General features: G+C 43.0%; 1 protein-coding gene and 1 long non-coding RNA gene across 4 annotated transcripts in view; one reads left to right on the top strand and one right to left on the bottom strand.

Moving 5' to 3' along the window:
- The window catches only part of MED26 (mediator complex subunit 26), a 52,364-nt gene extending 38,921 nt beyond the window's left edge, over nucleotides 1-13,443 (top strand). Inside the window, exons 2-4 of one of the 3 annotated variants that reach the window (XR_007353988.2) lie at nucleotides 5,389-5,463; nucleotides 7,306-9,328; nucleotides 13,128-13,443. Coding sequence is in view for 1 of the 3 variants with exons in the window: in XM_048831358.2 (XP_048687315.1) it covers nucleotides 5,389-5,463; nucleotides 7,306-8,997 (1,767 nt within the window). In the remaining 2 variants the exon portion in view is untranslated. Of the gene's footprint in view, nucleotides 1-5,388; nucleotides 5,464-7,305; nucleotides 11,693-13,127 lie in introns of those variants that run through there. The other 2 variants (XR_012666084.1, XM_048831358.2) reach the window with 2 other exon arrangements.
- Nucleotides 5,528-15,127, bottom strand: LOC125627350 (uncharacterized). The gene is made up of 2 exons (XR_007353989.2): nucleotides 14,837-15,127; nucleotides 5,528-8,446 (listed from the first exon to the last, which is right to left on the bottom strand). It is a non-coding gene; the product is annotated as an uncharacterized LOC125627350 (long non-coding RNA).
- Between the last annotated feature and the right edge of the window lie 31 nt (nucleotides 15,128-15,158).

The following is a 15,158-nucleotide window of genomic DNA, read 5'->3' on the forward strand; positions in this document are numbered from 1 at the left end:
TATTCTCTCCAGCAGCAGGAAAGAATCCACTAAACACTTTTACAGGCTAAGTGGAAAGGCTTCATTTCCTGGGTCCAACAAAAGGGAGTTTTGATGGAATCGATGGGGATCCCCCTTCTCCTGGACTACCTTCTAGCCTTGAAGGTGGCGGGTCTTGCCATTAACTCTCAAAGTCCACGTGTATTCCATTTCCTGCCCTCCTTCCCCTTTACTATGGGGGTCTGTCTGATTCACAGTGGAGAAGGAACTGGAGATGTGGTAGGTCTGTCCTGCCCTTTGTCACCTTGAGCGGAAGCATGAGGTCAGCTAAGGCACATGTTCAAACCAAGAGACACTACTTTCAAATTCTCTGACTCTGGGAGCATGGTGCGCATGTGTAAACCCTCAGTGGAATACAGAATAGGGACCACACATCTCAAAGAATCGCCAGTTACATGTAAGTAACCTCTTCGTTTGTTTGATACCCTGTATGAGTTCCAATGTGGGGTGATAGGTGACAATTAGGGGTGTGCGGTCAAAGGGTTTTTTATTTCTGTATTGAAGCAGGTTCTCTCTGGGCATTTGGGTAGCCCATTCCATGATGTGATCTACTTCTCTGGTGGAGTGTCCTTGTGTGGCGAAGTCGTTTAAGGTGTGTATCCCAGACTTTCTCCTCAGAGCATATTCTATGGTGTCTGAGTGCCTGGCTATGTGTAGCAGATTTCTTGGTGTGTTTGGGATGGTTACTGGATCAGTTAAGATAGGTGTGGCGATCTGTGGGTTTCTTGTGTATGGTTTCAGAGTAGCAGCCATGTTAGTCTGTATCTGCAAAAAGAAAAGGAGTACTTGTGGCACCTTAGAGACTAACCAATTTATTTGAGCCTAAACTTTTGTGAGCTACAGCTCACTTCATCGGATGCATTCTGTGGAAAATACAGTGGGGAGATTTATATACACAGAGAACATGAAACAATGGGTGTTACCGTACACACTGTAATGAGAGTGATCACTTAAGGTGAGCTATTCCCAGCAGGAGAGAAAAAAAACCTTTTGTAGTGATAATCAAGGTGGGCCATTTCCAGCAGTTGACAAGAAGGTCCGAGGAATGGGGCGGGGGGAGATAAACATGGGGAAATAGTTTTACTTTGTGTAATGACCCATCCACTCCCAGTCTTTATTCAAGCCTAAGTTAATTGTATCCAGTTTGCAAATTAATTCCAATTCAGCAGTCTCTCCTTGGAGTCTGTTTTTTGAAGTATTTTTGTTGAACTGCAACTTTTAGGTCTGTAATTGAGTGACCAAAGAGATTGAAGTGTTCTCCGACTGGTTTTTGAATGTTGTTCTTGACGTCTGATTTGTGTCCATTTATTCTTTTACGTAGAGACTGTCCAGTTTGGCCAATGTACATGGCAGAGGGGCACTGCTGGCACATGATGGCATGTATCACATTGGTAGATGTGCAGGTGTACGAGCCTCTGATGTGATTAGGCCCTATTATGGTGTCCCCTGAATAGATATGTGGACTCAGTTGGCAACGAGCTTTGTTGCAAGGATAGGTTCCTGGGTTAGTGGGTCTGTGGTGTGGTGTGTGGTTGCTGGTGAGTATTTGCTTCAGGTTGGGGGGCTGTCTGTAAGAAAGGACTGGCCTGTCTCCCAAGATCTGTGAGAGTGATGGGTCGTCCTTCAGGATAGGTTGTAAGTCCTTGATGATGCATTGGAGAGGTTTTAGTTGGGGGCTGAAGGTGATGGCTAGTGGCATTCTGTTATTTTCTTTGTTGGGCCTGTCCTCGAGTAGGTGACTTCTGGGTACTCTTCTGGCTCTGTCAATCTGTTTCTTCACTTCAGCAGGTGGGTATTGTAGTTGTAAGAAGGCTTGATAGAGATCTTGTAGGTGTTTGTCTCTGTCTGAGGGGTTGGAGCAAATGCGGTTGTATCGTAGAGCTTGGCTGTAGACAATGGATCGTGTGGTGTGATCTGAGTGAAAGCTGGAGGCATGTAGGTAGGCATAGCGGTCAGTAGGTTTCCAGTGTTGGGTGGTGTTTATGTGACCATCGCTTATTAGCACCGTAGTGTCCAGGAAGTGGATCTCTTGTGTGGACTGGACCAGGCTGAGGTTGATGGTGGGATGGAAATTGTTGAAATCATGGTGGAATTCCTCAAGGGCTTCTTTTCCATGAAGAAGTCATCAGTGTAGCGCAAGTAGAGTAGGGGCGTTAGGGGACGAGAGCTGAGGAAGCATTGTTCTAAGTCAGCAATAAAAATGTTGGCATGCTGTGGGGCCATGCGGGTACCCATAGCAGTGCCGCTGATTTGAAGGTATACATTGTCCCCAGATGTGAAATAGTTATGGGTGAGGACAAAGTCACAAAGTTCAGCCACCAGGTTTGCTGTGACATTATCGGGGATACTGTTCCTGATGGCTTGTAGTCCATCTTTGTGTGGAATGTTGGTGTAGAGGGCTGCTACATCCATAGTGGCTCAGGTTCCATTGTTGAAGCTGATCGTGGTGTCCAGGAAGTTGATGCTAGTGTGGGTGTGTTCTAGAGCAAGTCAAATGGATGGGCAGTTTAGGCTGTTGAAGTTGTGGTAGATATCTGAGGAAGTTTCTGTCCAGAGGATGAAAATATCATTGATGTATCTCAAGAATATTATTGGTTTTGTAGTGCATTTGTTTTTGAACACTGTCACCTGAGCATTTCAATCTCACTTATGCTAAGTGTGTCCACAGATTCTTTTGTGCACATGTGATGTGTATGCATAAAGCTGCAGATGTACAGATGAAGGTTGCATTGAGGCCCATTTGAAAACATGGCACCAAGTGTGTTAATGTGATATAAATTTATAGAATAACTCCTTCCTAACCTATATGTAAGGTAGCATAGCTTTGGAATTTTTGGTGCTGAGAATACCAAGTGTTTGAGACTGAGTTTAGAGCTCATAAAGCAGAGATTTGTTACTTGCTGTGATAATTGGAGGACACCTACTGGGCATAGTGTTTCTTGTTTCTCTTTCTGGTTTTAAACTCTTTACTATGGTTTATGTTGAGGTTTTTAGACTTTGCTCAGTATCTACCCCTCTGTGAAAATGAGTCACTGTTATGTAGATTTTTCTCAAAGTATTGTTTGATGAAAATTCATTCAGGAAGTACAATGGAGAAGTTACTGTTTTACACAGATATCGATCTCTGGTATAACTAATGCATTCAGTGAAGTGATACTTAAAAATAACTCTGAAATTATGTTTTCACCATTGCTGTTAGAAAAGTCTGTCTAAACTGGTTCCCAAGCTCTTTCATAGTGTAGATAATGTTCAGATTAATGTTCAGATTTTTTGGGTACCAGTTTAACTCCCAATTAACTGCATAATATTCCTATGACAGCAAGATTAATTCCTCACAGGAAAAGTTATAGGAAAGTATGTATTTATTTATTACTTGTCTTGAGTGGTGTTCTTGGAAAGAGTTAATCAGATTGACTACTTTTGCTCTTCGTTTTACCTCTCCTCCCAGCTGTTATGACTTTCTCAGTTGGAAACAAGGAGAGGCAGCACCACATGACCAGACAGCTCTCCATATCAGCATGTGCTCAATGGGCTGTGGGTTGGGAGTTTCTTGTCTAGACTGTAGGAAAAGTAATGCTACTTTAGACTTGGCTGGCTTTCTCTGAAATGTTTATCATTGACAGGGCCAGCATTACAATTTATGGAATCCCGTGTTTCTGGAAGGGGGAGGGAATATAAGGCAGAGTTCCCTTCTTCTGTTAAGTCAAGGATGCTGTTGGGGGCGTCTAGCATCAAGCAGACTTCTCAGCAGCCTTTCCCCCACAGCCCTATTGATGAAGAGGTAGATGGGACCACCCATGAGATGTACTGGTATAATGGGATGGAGGATCCAAAGTGGCTGCTTGCACAGCTTGTGCCTAGTTAGACTCCACTGGAATCAACAGACTGCATGAACTGTGGCTGATTCTGGATCAGGACTTTTGTGTTTAAGACTGGCCCTGATCATTAATCCCACAGTTCAGGTTAGACACGTGCTGTGGCTCCATGAAAACCATTTATATTGGCTGTGTTGTTCTGTTCTCTTTGCATGAGACCGATTTCAAACTGGAACTCTTTATCAGCTTCTAGTTTTCTCAGTGTGGTAAAGTGTAGGCAGAATGCCTATGATGATGATGGAGCAGGTTCCTTTACATGGTAAGCCACCTATCTGAGCACAGACTGAACAATCCTCTGGGGCATCTCCTGCATTTGTTTTTTTCTCTCTGCTTACGTTGTAAACTCACTGGAGCAGGGATTTTCTCTCTTCCTGTCTCATACAGCACTAAACACACTGTATAATGCTTCAGTGGTAGTAATGCTCAACTGCCGGTTAAGCCCCATGTTTTCATGAAACCCTTAAAGCTATGGCCTTGTGGGGGAGAAAAAGTATTGTAAAATTTCATTTTTATTGAGTTCGTTATGTAAGGACAGATATGAATTTCAGGGTTTAACCCCTATTGTGGCATATGATGGTACTGTATTTGTCGATCAAGAACATAGCTTTCACCAGTCTGGCTTTACAGCAGACTTTTTTCAAGAATGCCATAAAATATTGGGCTGGTTCAGTCTGTTATGTGAGTATTTGTTACATGCCACCATATGAGCAATTTGAGTGATTCTCAAAAGTACAGTACATTAATAGACTGAACAAGAGTAAATATTTTAATTTAACATTTAATCTATGCCACCACTGTTGAATATACACAATATTATCCAACCCTAATATCAAGCTGTCTGTGGTTTGGATCCTAGGTTCTTTCCCATAGTACTATGCTGACAGTTGACCAGTGTGGCCATCCTAGCTAACAGACCCTAGATTTGAACTCTGGGCACTGATGTGCATTCTCTGTCTTGTGCTCTGGAATTTGCTTTCCTTGTTGGTCTGACAGAATTGGTCTGACACTTGGGACATAGTACAAGTCTACTCATTCAGGATTTTACCCGGAGGAGTGGAAACTGGGTGGTTTTGTCTTTATGCTTGCCATTCTCACCTTATTTTAACGTATGGTGAACGTACCTTGTGCATAAACTGGTCACATCTTTATGTATGAAAATAGGTATGTACTATCATGGGTGTTCACTTGAAATCAAGCACTTCAGCTGGCAACATGCTCTGAGTGTGTGTGCTGAACTTAGTTTTATGTAAGAGCAAGATTGTAACAGCTCCTTCAACTTCCAGGTGGTAGGCTGGAGGAGTATCCTTTTCCCTCTTATTGCACACAGGCAGCTCCCTAAGCCAGGAGATGTGGTGGCCATTTTGGGCTCAGTTCTTCTTGTAATTATACAATATAACATGTTTTAAATGTGGCATTATTTGAGCACTAAAATGTATGCACGAAAATTTAAATAACTTTCTCTTCCTTGTTGCAGATCCATAACATGGTGGCAGTGCTGGAAGTGATCTCCAGCTTGGAGAAATATCCCATAACCAAAGAGGCACTTGAGGTATGTCACCTTACATGTAAAATCCACATATGCTTATGTATGAAAACAGATCGCCTCTGTACAATATCTTTTGAATCCCCTTTAATGTATTCCAGCTCTTCCACAAAAACAGATAAACAAAAGATTACAAATTTAAGGCAAAGATATAGTAATTAGTCCCCACTCCTCCTTCTGGCACCTCCGTACATGACCGAAAGAGTTGTCTTGGTGGAATCATATACCAGTAGAAGAGTAACTACATTGGTGTATGGGGCAATCCAATTTCTGTTCACATAAGGGACCAGAGCAATCCCTACTTGCCACTGGTTAATTCCTTGTCTTATTCAGCCAGTATCACTTCTGTATCTTATGACTGGTCACTTTCTTCTTCTTGCTCAAATTCTAATTCTCTTTGATAACCTACCATGAATAACATCACTTTATATAGCCATAAAATTAGTTTGAAATATGCCCAATTCAGTGCCAATCGTTGATTGGCTGTGAGGTTAGTTCCCCCTGTGAGAATACTATATAGCTAAAGAACGCTGACTCATACACATTGGGTAATTCATTGTTAATTCACTTTTCACTCTTATGCCATATGCCCTCTGTGAGATTTGGTATACAAAAGGGATCACTGAGAGAACCACCAGATTATGACTTCCAGTACCTCTGCTGGTGGGACAGCAACTGCACAAGCTGGTCCTCTTTGGACCCTTTTAAATCCATAAAGCTAAAGAGGATTTTTTTGCACCTAGATGTTTAAAATATTTAATTTAAATTTAAAGCTTTGGAATTCAAACTTCTGTTGGTGAAAGAGACCAACTTTTGAGCTATGCAGAGCTCTTCTTCAGGTCACCAGTTGCTGTCGATGAATGCACTTAAACTGGCAGTGTCATGCCTCTGAAAAACATAACTGACTTGTATTCAAAAGGGATCCAATTACATTCCTCATTGGGAATCTTTTACTTTCTAGGACAGCACAGCACTGCTCTGCCAATGCCAGTCATAATCATGATTCATTTCCAATTGGCTCAGGTTGAAATGTATCCACTGTTATCAGTTTCAAACCTATCATGTCCCATCCCCTCTAACATGCAAAAGGAGTTAGTGCTTCACTTCACAGACTGCACTTTCTTTGGTCTAATGTTATATGCCAATATTCCTTACCTGTAATCTGATTTCTGGGGCAGTTGCCTAATGTTTCCAAATGAATGTTTTGGGTATAACCACAAAACAAAGAAGGGCTCAGATATTTCCCTTGCAAACTGAGGGAAGTCATGTTTAGGCACCCCAAGAATTTTATTTAAATTGGCCCCATAAATCATTCCCACAGCACTTGGGGAAAATTCTATCTTTGACTCTGGAGGGTGGAGTAGGATGTGACAATAAGCCAAGAGTGATTATCAGCTCTAAGGTCTGTGATTTCTTGTCCCTCTTTCTACATGCCCGTGGTGGTTAACACACACCTTGTCTGGTTGGGGGTTGTGCACACCTTTCCCCAGAACTTGAGCATGCTCCTTGGTCACCTGCAAGAGGTTCCTATTGAGTGAGGGACTCCTTTCCCACCACCCTCCCCAGATGGCTCCCATGGCACTTCAGCCAGTGGAGAAAGAGGAGATAAATAATCAAACTTACAGTAGGTTTCCTAAATGGTGGAGCATGGGGTCAGCTGAATCAATCCCTTCCAAAAAGACTAATGGCATAATATCTTATTTAGCTCCTACATTCTTTGTGAATTTTTGGTTTGATATTTGGCAGAACGGTATGCACTGACAAGTGAAAATGCATCTTACAATTTGACTTGCATGCTATCTGTTCAGAATTAAATTTTTGTAAAACAACTCTTCTCACTTTTTATAGGAAACAAGATTAGGGAAACTCATCAATGATGTAAGAAAGAAGACATCCAATGAGGAACTTGCCAAACGTGCCAAGAAATTGCTACGGAATTGGCAAAAACTAATAGAACCTGTAACCCAGAATGAATCCGTTCCAAGAGGATTACCAAATCCACCTGGATCAGCAAACGGTGGTGCACACAACTGTAAACCAGAAGTGCCACCTGCTGTAGTAACTGGATCAAAGCCCATCAATGAATTGAAAAGCAGGAATGATATCCAAAAGCTAAACTCCCCGAAAACAGAAAAACTGGGAAATCGGAAAAGGAAAGGCGAACATAGGGATGGGCATCAGGGCCCCCCTCCTTCTAAAGTTTCCAAAGGTAGTCATGAAGTATTACAAAACTCTTCTCCTCCACCAACTAATGGGATTGCGGGGAGCCCTGAAAGTTTCCCCAGTCCTGTAGATGTAAACCTGCATCCAGGGCCTGAAAGCAGCAGGACAGAACATAGTGAAAATGACAAACACAGTAAGATCCCAGTAAATGCTGTAAAACCTCACACCAGTTCTCCAGGACTTGTAAAACCTTCAAGCACTTCCTCATTATTAAAGACTGCAGTGCTTCAGCAGCATGATAAATTGGAAGAAACCACAGGACAGCACCAACCTAAGAGTCCCCGCTGTTCCTCATTTAATCCTGGGAATATTAGGCATGACACATTTGCTCGACAGCATATCACATACTCACCAAAGGGTTCAATACCTAGTCCATCTCAAAGGTCCCAGTTCTTAGATACTGCACAGGTGCCATCACCACCACCCCCTTCCTTGATGCAACCATCAACACCTCCAATGCCAGCAAAAAGACTGGAGGTTTCTCAGCAATCAGGAACTGAGGTATCTCAACATTGGCAGGAGCAGGCATCTTCTGAAAGCCAGCACAGGCACACAGCAGGGACACTTCAGCACACATCTCCTAGCTGCAAAACTAACTTGCATCCTGGGGAATCTCTGACGCCACATGTTGGCTTTTCACCGGACACTTCAAAAATGGACAGTGATGATGCTGCTTCAGGTTCAGATAGTAAGAAGAAGAAAAGGTACAGACCCAGAGACCATACAGTCAATTTGGATGGGCAGGTCGTAGAAGGGGGTGTGAAACCTGTGAGATTAAAAGAAAGAAAACTCACGTTTGATCCCATGACCGGACAGATAAAACCTTTAACACAAAAAGATTCTTTGCAGGCAGAAATCCCTGTAGTCGCTGAACAGCACAGGACAGAAACAGACAAGCAGGAGCAAAAACCCAACCTGCAAAGTCCTTTTGAACAAACGAACTGGAAAGAGTTATCCAGAAATGAAATAATTCAGTCGTATTTAAACAGACAAAGTAGCTTGCTGTCTTCATCAGGAGTACAAACCCCAGGAGCTCACTACTTCATGTCTGAATATTTAAAGCAGGAGGAAAGCACTAGAAGAGAAGCTAGAAAGACTCATGTTCTAGCTCCTAACAGCAAACCCACAGACTTGCCTGGGGTCACAAGAGAGGTCACAAGCGATGACCTCAACAGAATACGTGAACATCACTGGCCAGGCGTGAATGGCTGTTATGATACACAGGGTAACTGGTATAATTGGACGCAGTGCATATCTTTAGATCCACATGGGGATGATGGTAGATTGAACATCCTGCCTTATGTCTGCCTAGACTGAGTACAGTTTTGCTAAAATGCTCTCACATCAGCAGTTAGAAAAAATGGCAGACACTATGCCACTTAACATGGAGAGAGCCTCCTGTCCTGGACAAACAGGGCCAACGAGCAGAGGGTCTGAAGGAGCTGGTTGTTTACAGCTCTTTCCTTTAAATTCTCCTTTTGTGAAATGCTGCTACCAGTTTACTAACAAAATTGCAAAGGAAGGCATTCGAAGGTTGATAATTTGAGTTCAAAACTCTATAGCAAGCCAGCTATAAAAAAGTGTTAGTCCCCAAGAAGTGAAGATGATTTCCAGCACTTTGTGAATGCCGGAATCTTATTACAGGCAGGTACAGATAAAATTGTAGAAATTACCTTAACAAAATATGCATCTATTTATTTGACTTGATTTGAGTTTATTTGGCAGTGAGATGTCTGAGACAATGTGCAAAAAATCTAGTTTTTATTTGCATCAGATCTTTGAACATGATTGTGTTCTTTTCAAATTATGTGGTGCAAAGATTGGGTTTTAAACAGCAGGTGTTGCACTGCAGGTTGGCGATCCGGCTTCAGCTCAACATTCCATAGGCATCCACATACTTTAGTCTGGTTTCAGTTAAAATCCAGTCTCTCAGAAATGCTGCAAAAACTAGGTTTTTTTTAAATTTTTTTCTTCCACCACCAGCCAAATCATTTTTCTCCTTTTCCCTTCCTGCAAACCTCTAGAAAAATTCACCTTTTCTAGAATCCAAAAGGAATGAGGGTGCTACAAGTTTGTAACTGTACTGTGAGGGGAAAAAGGAAGCCTGTTTATATGCTGGAAATATACTTGTTACCATTCCTTTAGATATTGTTTGCCTTATGGATATCCATCATAAACGCAATTTGCAAAAACAAAGAGCCTTAGTGAATGTACAGTAATTAGACTTCTGTGTTCTTGGGATGCAGAAGGGAGCAACTTTGCTATTTGGTCCTTTAAGTGGACACATTGTGATATAAATGTGGAAATAAAAAAATTTGCACAAAAAAGTTTGTGAATTATTTATATTTAAACTGGTTACTTTCAAAGTTTGGTCAGTTCAGAAAAGCCAAGTTGAAGCTAAGTACATATTGCCAGCAGTATGATTAAAACTGCATCCTGTTAGTCTACTTTCTAAACCAGTTAAAGGTCGTTAGTCATATAAGATGTACTGTCTAGCTTTTCTTAGTCTTCCAAGTGTGCTGGCAATATTTACTAATATATACTGGATAATTTTAACTATGGTTAAATCCAGGGAGAATGTGCTTGGTTCGGAGAGAGTCCTCCAAGTTACTTTTACTATACCTCACAAGTTGAGCTAATTGTTCAGCTTTCTCTCCAGTCCACTTTTGTATGTAGTAATAATAATTGTAAAATGTCTTTCACCTCTGATCACAGTCTGATTCAGTAATATTTTTATATTCAATATAGGCAAAATACTTGCAGCTCCTGTTAATATATTAGCAATTGGAATAATTTACTTTTACAGCATCTGGTATTGGGCTTTTGGCCTGCTGGTGCTTTAAAAAAAAAATCTGGATTACTGCCACTGCAGTAACATTAGATACATCAACAATCCTGCTTCCACTGAGGTCCTAGTAAAAGTCCCACTGATTTTAGTGAGAGCAGGATCAGGCTCTTAATTTTCAAACAAAATCTACTTTCTATAATGGATGTTATTCACCAGGTTAGCATTGGCTTGTTCCACGGAGTACAATGAGAAAAGATTAGATTTTAAAAGCTTTCCCATTCAGACTGAATGCTTCTGTGATTTGCCTGGCTTGTGAAATATTGAAACCTGCTGTATATGGGTATTTCAAAATCTCTCCTCAGTGCCTAGTTGTTCCCTTTTCTCCAGGACTTCAGAATTAGAAAGGCTTCTCAGCTGGAAAAACCAGCCACCCTAAAAATGTTTCCAAGTATATTTTCAGTTTACTTCCATTTTTTACCCTTCTGCAGTGATAAAGACTACCCAAGCTGTTTGGAGCTGGGGAAGGTAGTATCACCTTGTGTCTTGGAAAGGGTGGAATGGGTGGGGAAGATGCTTGACATTTATTTATTTAGAAAACTTACACACTAAAACACCCCACCCAGGGAGTCTGTTTGCTTCCCCTTTCCCTGAAAGACCTTGGTTATTAACCTGCCCATCTTAGGGCCTTTGAATTTAGGGTTACTCTCAGAAGGGAATGGTTGGGCTCTGATCCACCACATAATTTTTGGCCACTGTTTTATTTCCTGTTTACTCCATTTCTTCTGAAATTCTGGCTGCACTACAGGGGTCTGTAGAGGAATATAATACTCTAAATTGTCACTGGCATTTGCAAGCAACTTGCCACAGTGCCCAGAGGCTGACTAACCACTGTGATGATCTTAATTTCATCTATTTTTTAGGGGAGGAGTCTAAAGTATCAGACCCAGCTCTTGTCCACAGCCCTACAAACTGATCAGACATTCCACTGATTACTGTGTGCTTTAAATCTCTTGTGTGACTAGATTTCATGGTTCTAAACTAGGTCGTCAACCAAGTTGGAAGTAATCCAGGGTCAGAAATAGGTTCAAAGACATTTATATTTCAGCATGGTCTATTAGTGTAAACGGTGATGTTCTATCAGCTCCAGCAAATGTTGAAGATGTTTACAAGGTGGTCTTGTTAATTTTGTAAACCAGTTCAAATGAAGTTTACCTTGTACATGTTTACCTTTGTGTATTTTCATATTTTTGCATGGACTGTTTCTTAGCCAGTTGCTTGTACCCTAGGTGCTTTCCAAAATGCACTGTCCTTGCCCTAACACTTACAATCTAACAAGTGTAGAACAGACATCTCCTTCCACTGTGGCATTGAAAGGCTCCCATGTATGAATCTAGGTTCTGATATGGCCCCATTCCAGTATGGGTGCCTGTATATTAGGTGTGCTGAGATGGTTTTATATAAATTCCTTTATTTTTCAAAGGATGCATAGAAGAAATAAGCAGTACAAACAATTGATATTTACCTATCCAGGAACCATTCAATGTGTCTTGCATTCTATATTTTAGTTAGCCTTAGTTTACTACGAACACTTTACATGATGCTGCTCAAACACTCAACAATAATTTCCCTTAAATGGTTGCAGGATTTTTAACAAGCGTAAAGAAGTGTTTTACCAGTATTGGTGGTAACAGAGTAGAAACTCCCATCCCTAGGAGGAAGACTGTATGGAAACAGTGGCCTTAACAAGCTATCTGTTGCTTCATTGTAAAAGTTATGTGATGTGTTAGAGAGGAGGTTCCCAGCAGGCTATTAGTATTATCCTTTTGTGTTCAATGCACTTAGGGAAAAAGCCCGACACAACACTTACTCTTGCTAGACAATGTTTTACTAATGCTACTACCTCAAACTTTTCAGGAATGTTATCCCACCTGAGTAGGTGTGTTAATCTTGCCCATGACTACCACTGTCAATACAAATCTAATTTTTTAAAAAAAACTTTCTCCCTTCACTTATGAGGGGAGCCCCTCATGAAAATAATTATGCATTGTACCAAAGCAATTACATCTATTAACTATCCCTAAGTTTTAAGCACTACTGAAACACTTATTGTTAAAATTGGTGACCAAGAGTGGCTAGCATGGAGGACTGACTATCTTTATGCTGTTTGCGCTCCCTGGTCCAAATCTGGTGTGCATGAATTTTGAGTGAACACCCATGCGATGCTAACTATGAAATTAGTTGGTCTTATTCTAGCACACTTTTAAACAAGTGTCCCAGTTGGCATCTTTACTGATAGTATAAGTGGAAGGCAGATTATCTGAATTAGTAATAGTGTAAGTTACCTGTGTTGTCCTGCAGATGACCCCTCCAATTCATGAATGAATTGTGTAAGTGAGGAAACTGCTTCCTGTGGTGGTTTGTGGAGTTCATTTTCCAGGACTCTGGGTTGCAATGTCTTTCATTAGTACTAAATTCAGTGCTCATTTAAATGTGGGGTAGGTGGATGGACAGTTAGCAATTTTCCCCTGAATTTTAAAATTAGTGAGACGGGAAGAGGGAGGTGGGGGTGTGTCACATCAAAAAACACGTTTGGAAATGTAGGAGTTTGACAAGAAATCACAAGATGTGAAATGAGGTCTTGATTTTTTTCCATTTGCAGGGAAGGAAACAGTGGTGTATACAGTGAGCTGCCCTCACCTCACTCTGTGAGCAGCTGAAGCCTGAAGGAGGGGGATACCTCATTTGTTTACCACAGATTGCAAGTGGAAAAATTCTGTCACCAAGAAAGTGATGCCCTGGGAGTCCTGGACTAAGGCCTTCAGTCCCACACAGCTAACACCTCAGATACAGAGGAGGTCCCAAAACTCCTGTCCATCTATTCCCTGAGAAAAAAATTACAAAACTGAAAAAAAAACTAGTCAGCTTTATCCTTCTGTACCCTTTTTACTTCATGTAAACAAGTTTATGTGCTTTTACCTACGTGAAGTACTTTCTTTTGTAACTATGCTATCTTAAGGGGAAAAGGTGCCTTTTGTGCTCCCTACCCCTCACCCTATTGGTTTTATGTGCTAGTATCTAGGAGTCCTAGTCATATTCTAGGTCCTGTACACAGATCAAAAACACACCTTCCCTCTAAAGTGTTTAGAACTAACAGCTGCCTGGAGTCAGAGGGGAGTACAGAGAAACAACAGCACTGGTAGACTACATCAAAGACTGTAATCTCTACATCCCCTCTATGTGACCATTGTCAAGGGGCAAAATATACATATGTGTACCTTACTACAATGGTGTTAGGACAGGCATGATTGGTGGCAGACATGGGGCAGTTCAGAGTAAAGAGTGTGATTTGGTAATTTTTATTGGTGGGGGTGAGATCTGCCTCTTGGCTAAATGCTTTTCCAAGCCTTCCTGATCTTTATTAATGATATGCATTAGATAGTAGAGAGTACATCTCCAGTGTATGGTTATTAGTATTTGTTTTTTAGGCCATTCACAAAAATAATGCAAAAAAGCTCTATGTCACCATTATTAAATGCAGGCAAGCAGACTCCCATGACAACCTCTATAAATGCACTGACCCTGACTAACGAATCCGTCAAACGCATGCTAATGTAGACTGCTTCTGAGTTTAATATTCCTGTAACAATTCATGAGTAAGTTAGGTCTGCGGAAGTTTTACCTAGGTTAATTCTATGGAGTAGCTGGCAACAGTTAGTTCTTAAGGCACTTCCCTCTTCTGAAATTGTACCACCATCCTCCCTCGCCCTTCATTATTTTACAGCTGGTGTGCGCTCATGGTGACGTAACAGCTGGTTTGGGGGGAATCTTCCAGAACTACCGCGTTGTGTTTAAGTTGCACTAGCCGTGTTTGAACTATTAGAGAGGAAAAGGTCGGTCAGGGAGTTTCAGCGGTAGTTGCTGCATGCCGGGGCTGCTCTTGCGTTTCTACGTGTGAGGCTGCCGGCCGCGAGGCGAGGCAGGCGCTCAGGAGCTGAAATCAAAGCCAGGTTTCCCCTGCGCTTAGCGCCAACCGCCGCTGTGGGGGGCGGGGGGCGCTGCAGAGAGCCCGTAACCCCCCTTGTAAGCCCTGTATTTGACGGAAAGCATTTCAAGCCCGGGGTGTGGCAGCCCGCCCCCGAGCTCCCCCGCCTCCGTCCATCGGCCTGAACCAGAGCCCGGCCCGCAGAGAGGCCGGGAGGGGGAGGTAACGGCTTTCACGGGACCCGCTCGGGCGGAGAGGGACAAGCAGTCCCGCGGAGAGAGGGGTGCCCAAGACATTACCTCCCTCCTCGTCTCGCGGACGGGGCGAGCCCTGCGCTGCGGGGCCTCCCCCCGGGCCGGGGCCGGGGCCGGGGTCTCGCCCGTTACCTCGGCGTTGGTGCTGCCTCCCGCCAAGGGCACCGCGCGCCTCCTCTTCGAGCCTCGCGTCGCCCCACGACGCTGGCGGGGCCGGGCCGCTCTGCCCCGCCGCCCGGGCACGGACCCCACCGGGCGTAGAGGCCTGTGGCCCACCCCAGCCCCGGGCTTCGGCCCCGCCGGGACGCGACGCTCTCCGCAAACCCGCACTGCCGGGGCCCGTTCCGGCTCCTCGCTGCCCGGGCGGGGGCGGAGGCGGAGGCGGAGCCAGAGCCAGGCGAGCGGAAGTGACGCCACGTGCAAAGCCCCGAGCTCGAGCCTTGTGGCATGGCGG

The sequence above is a fragment of the Caretta caretta genome, chromosome 25 (assembly GCF_965140235.1).
Source record: "Caretta caretta isolate rCarCar2 chromosome 25, rCarCar1.hap1, whole genome shotgun sequence".
Lineage (NCBI taxonomy): Eukaryota > Metazoa > Chordata > Testudines > Cheloniidae > Caretta > Caretta caretta.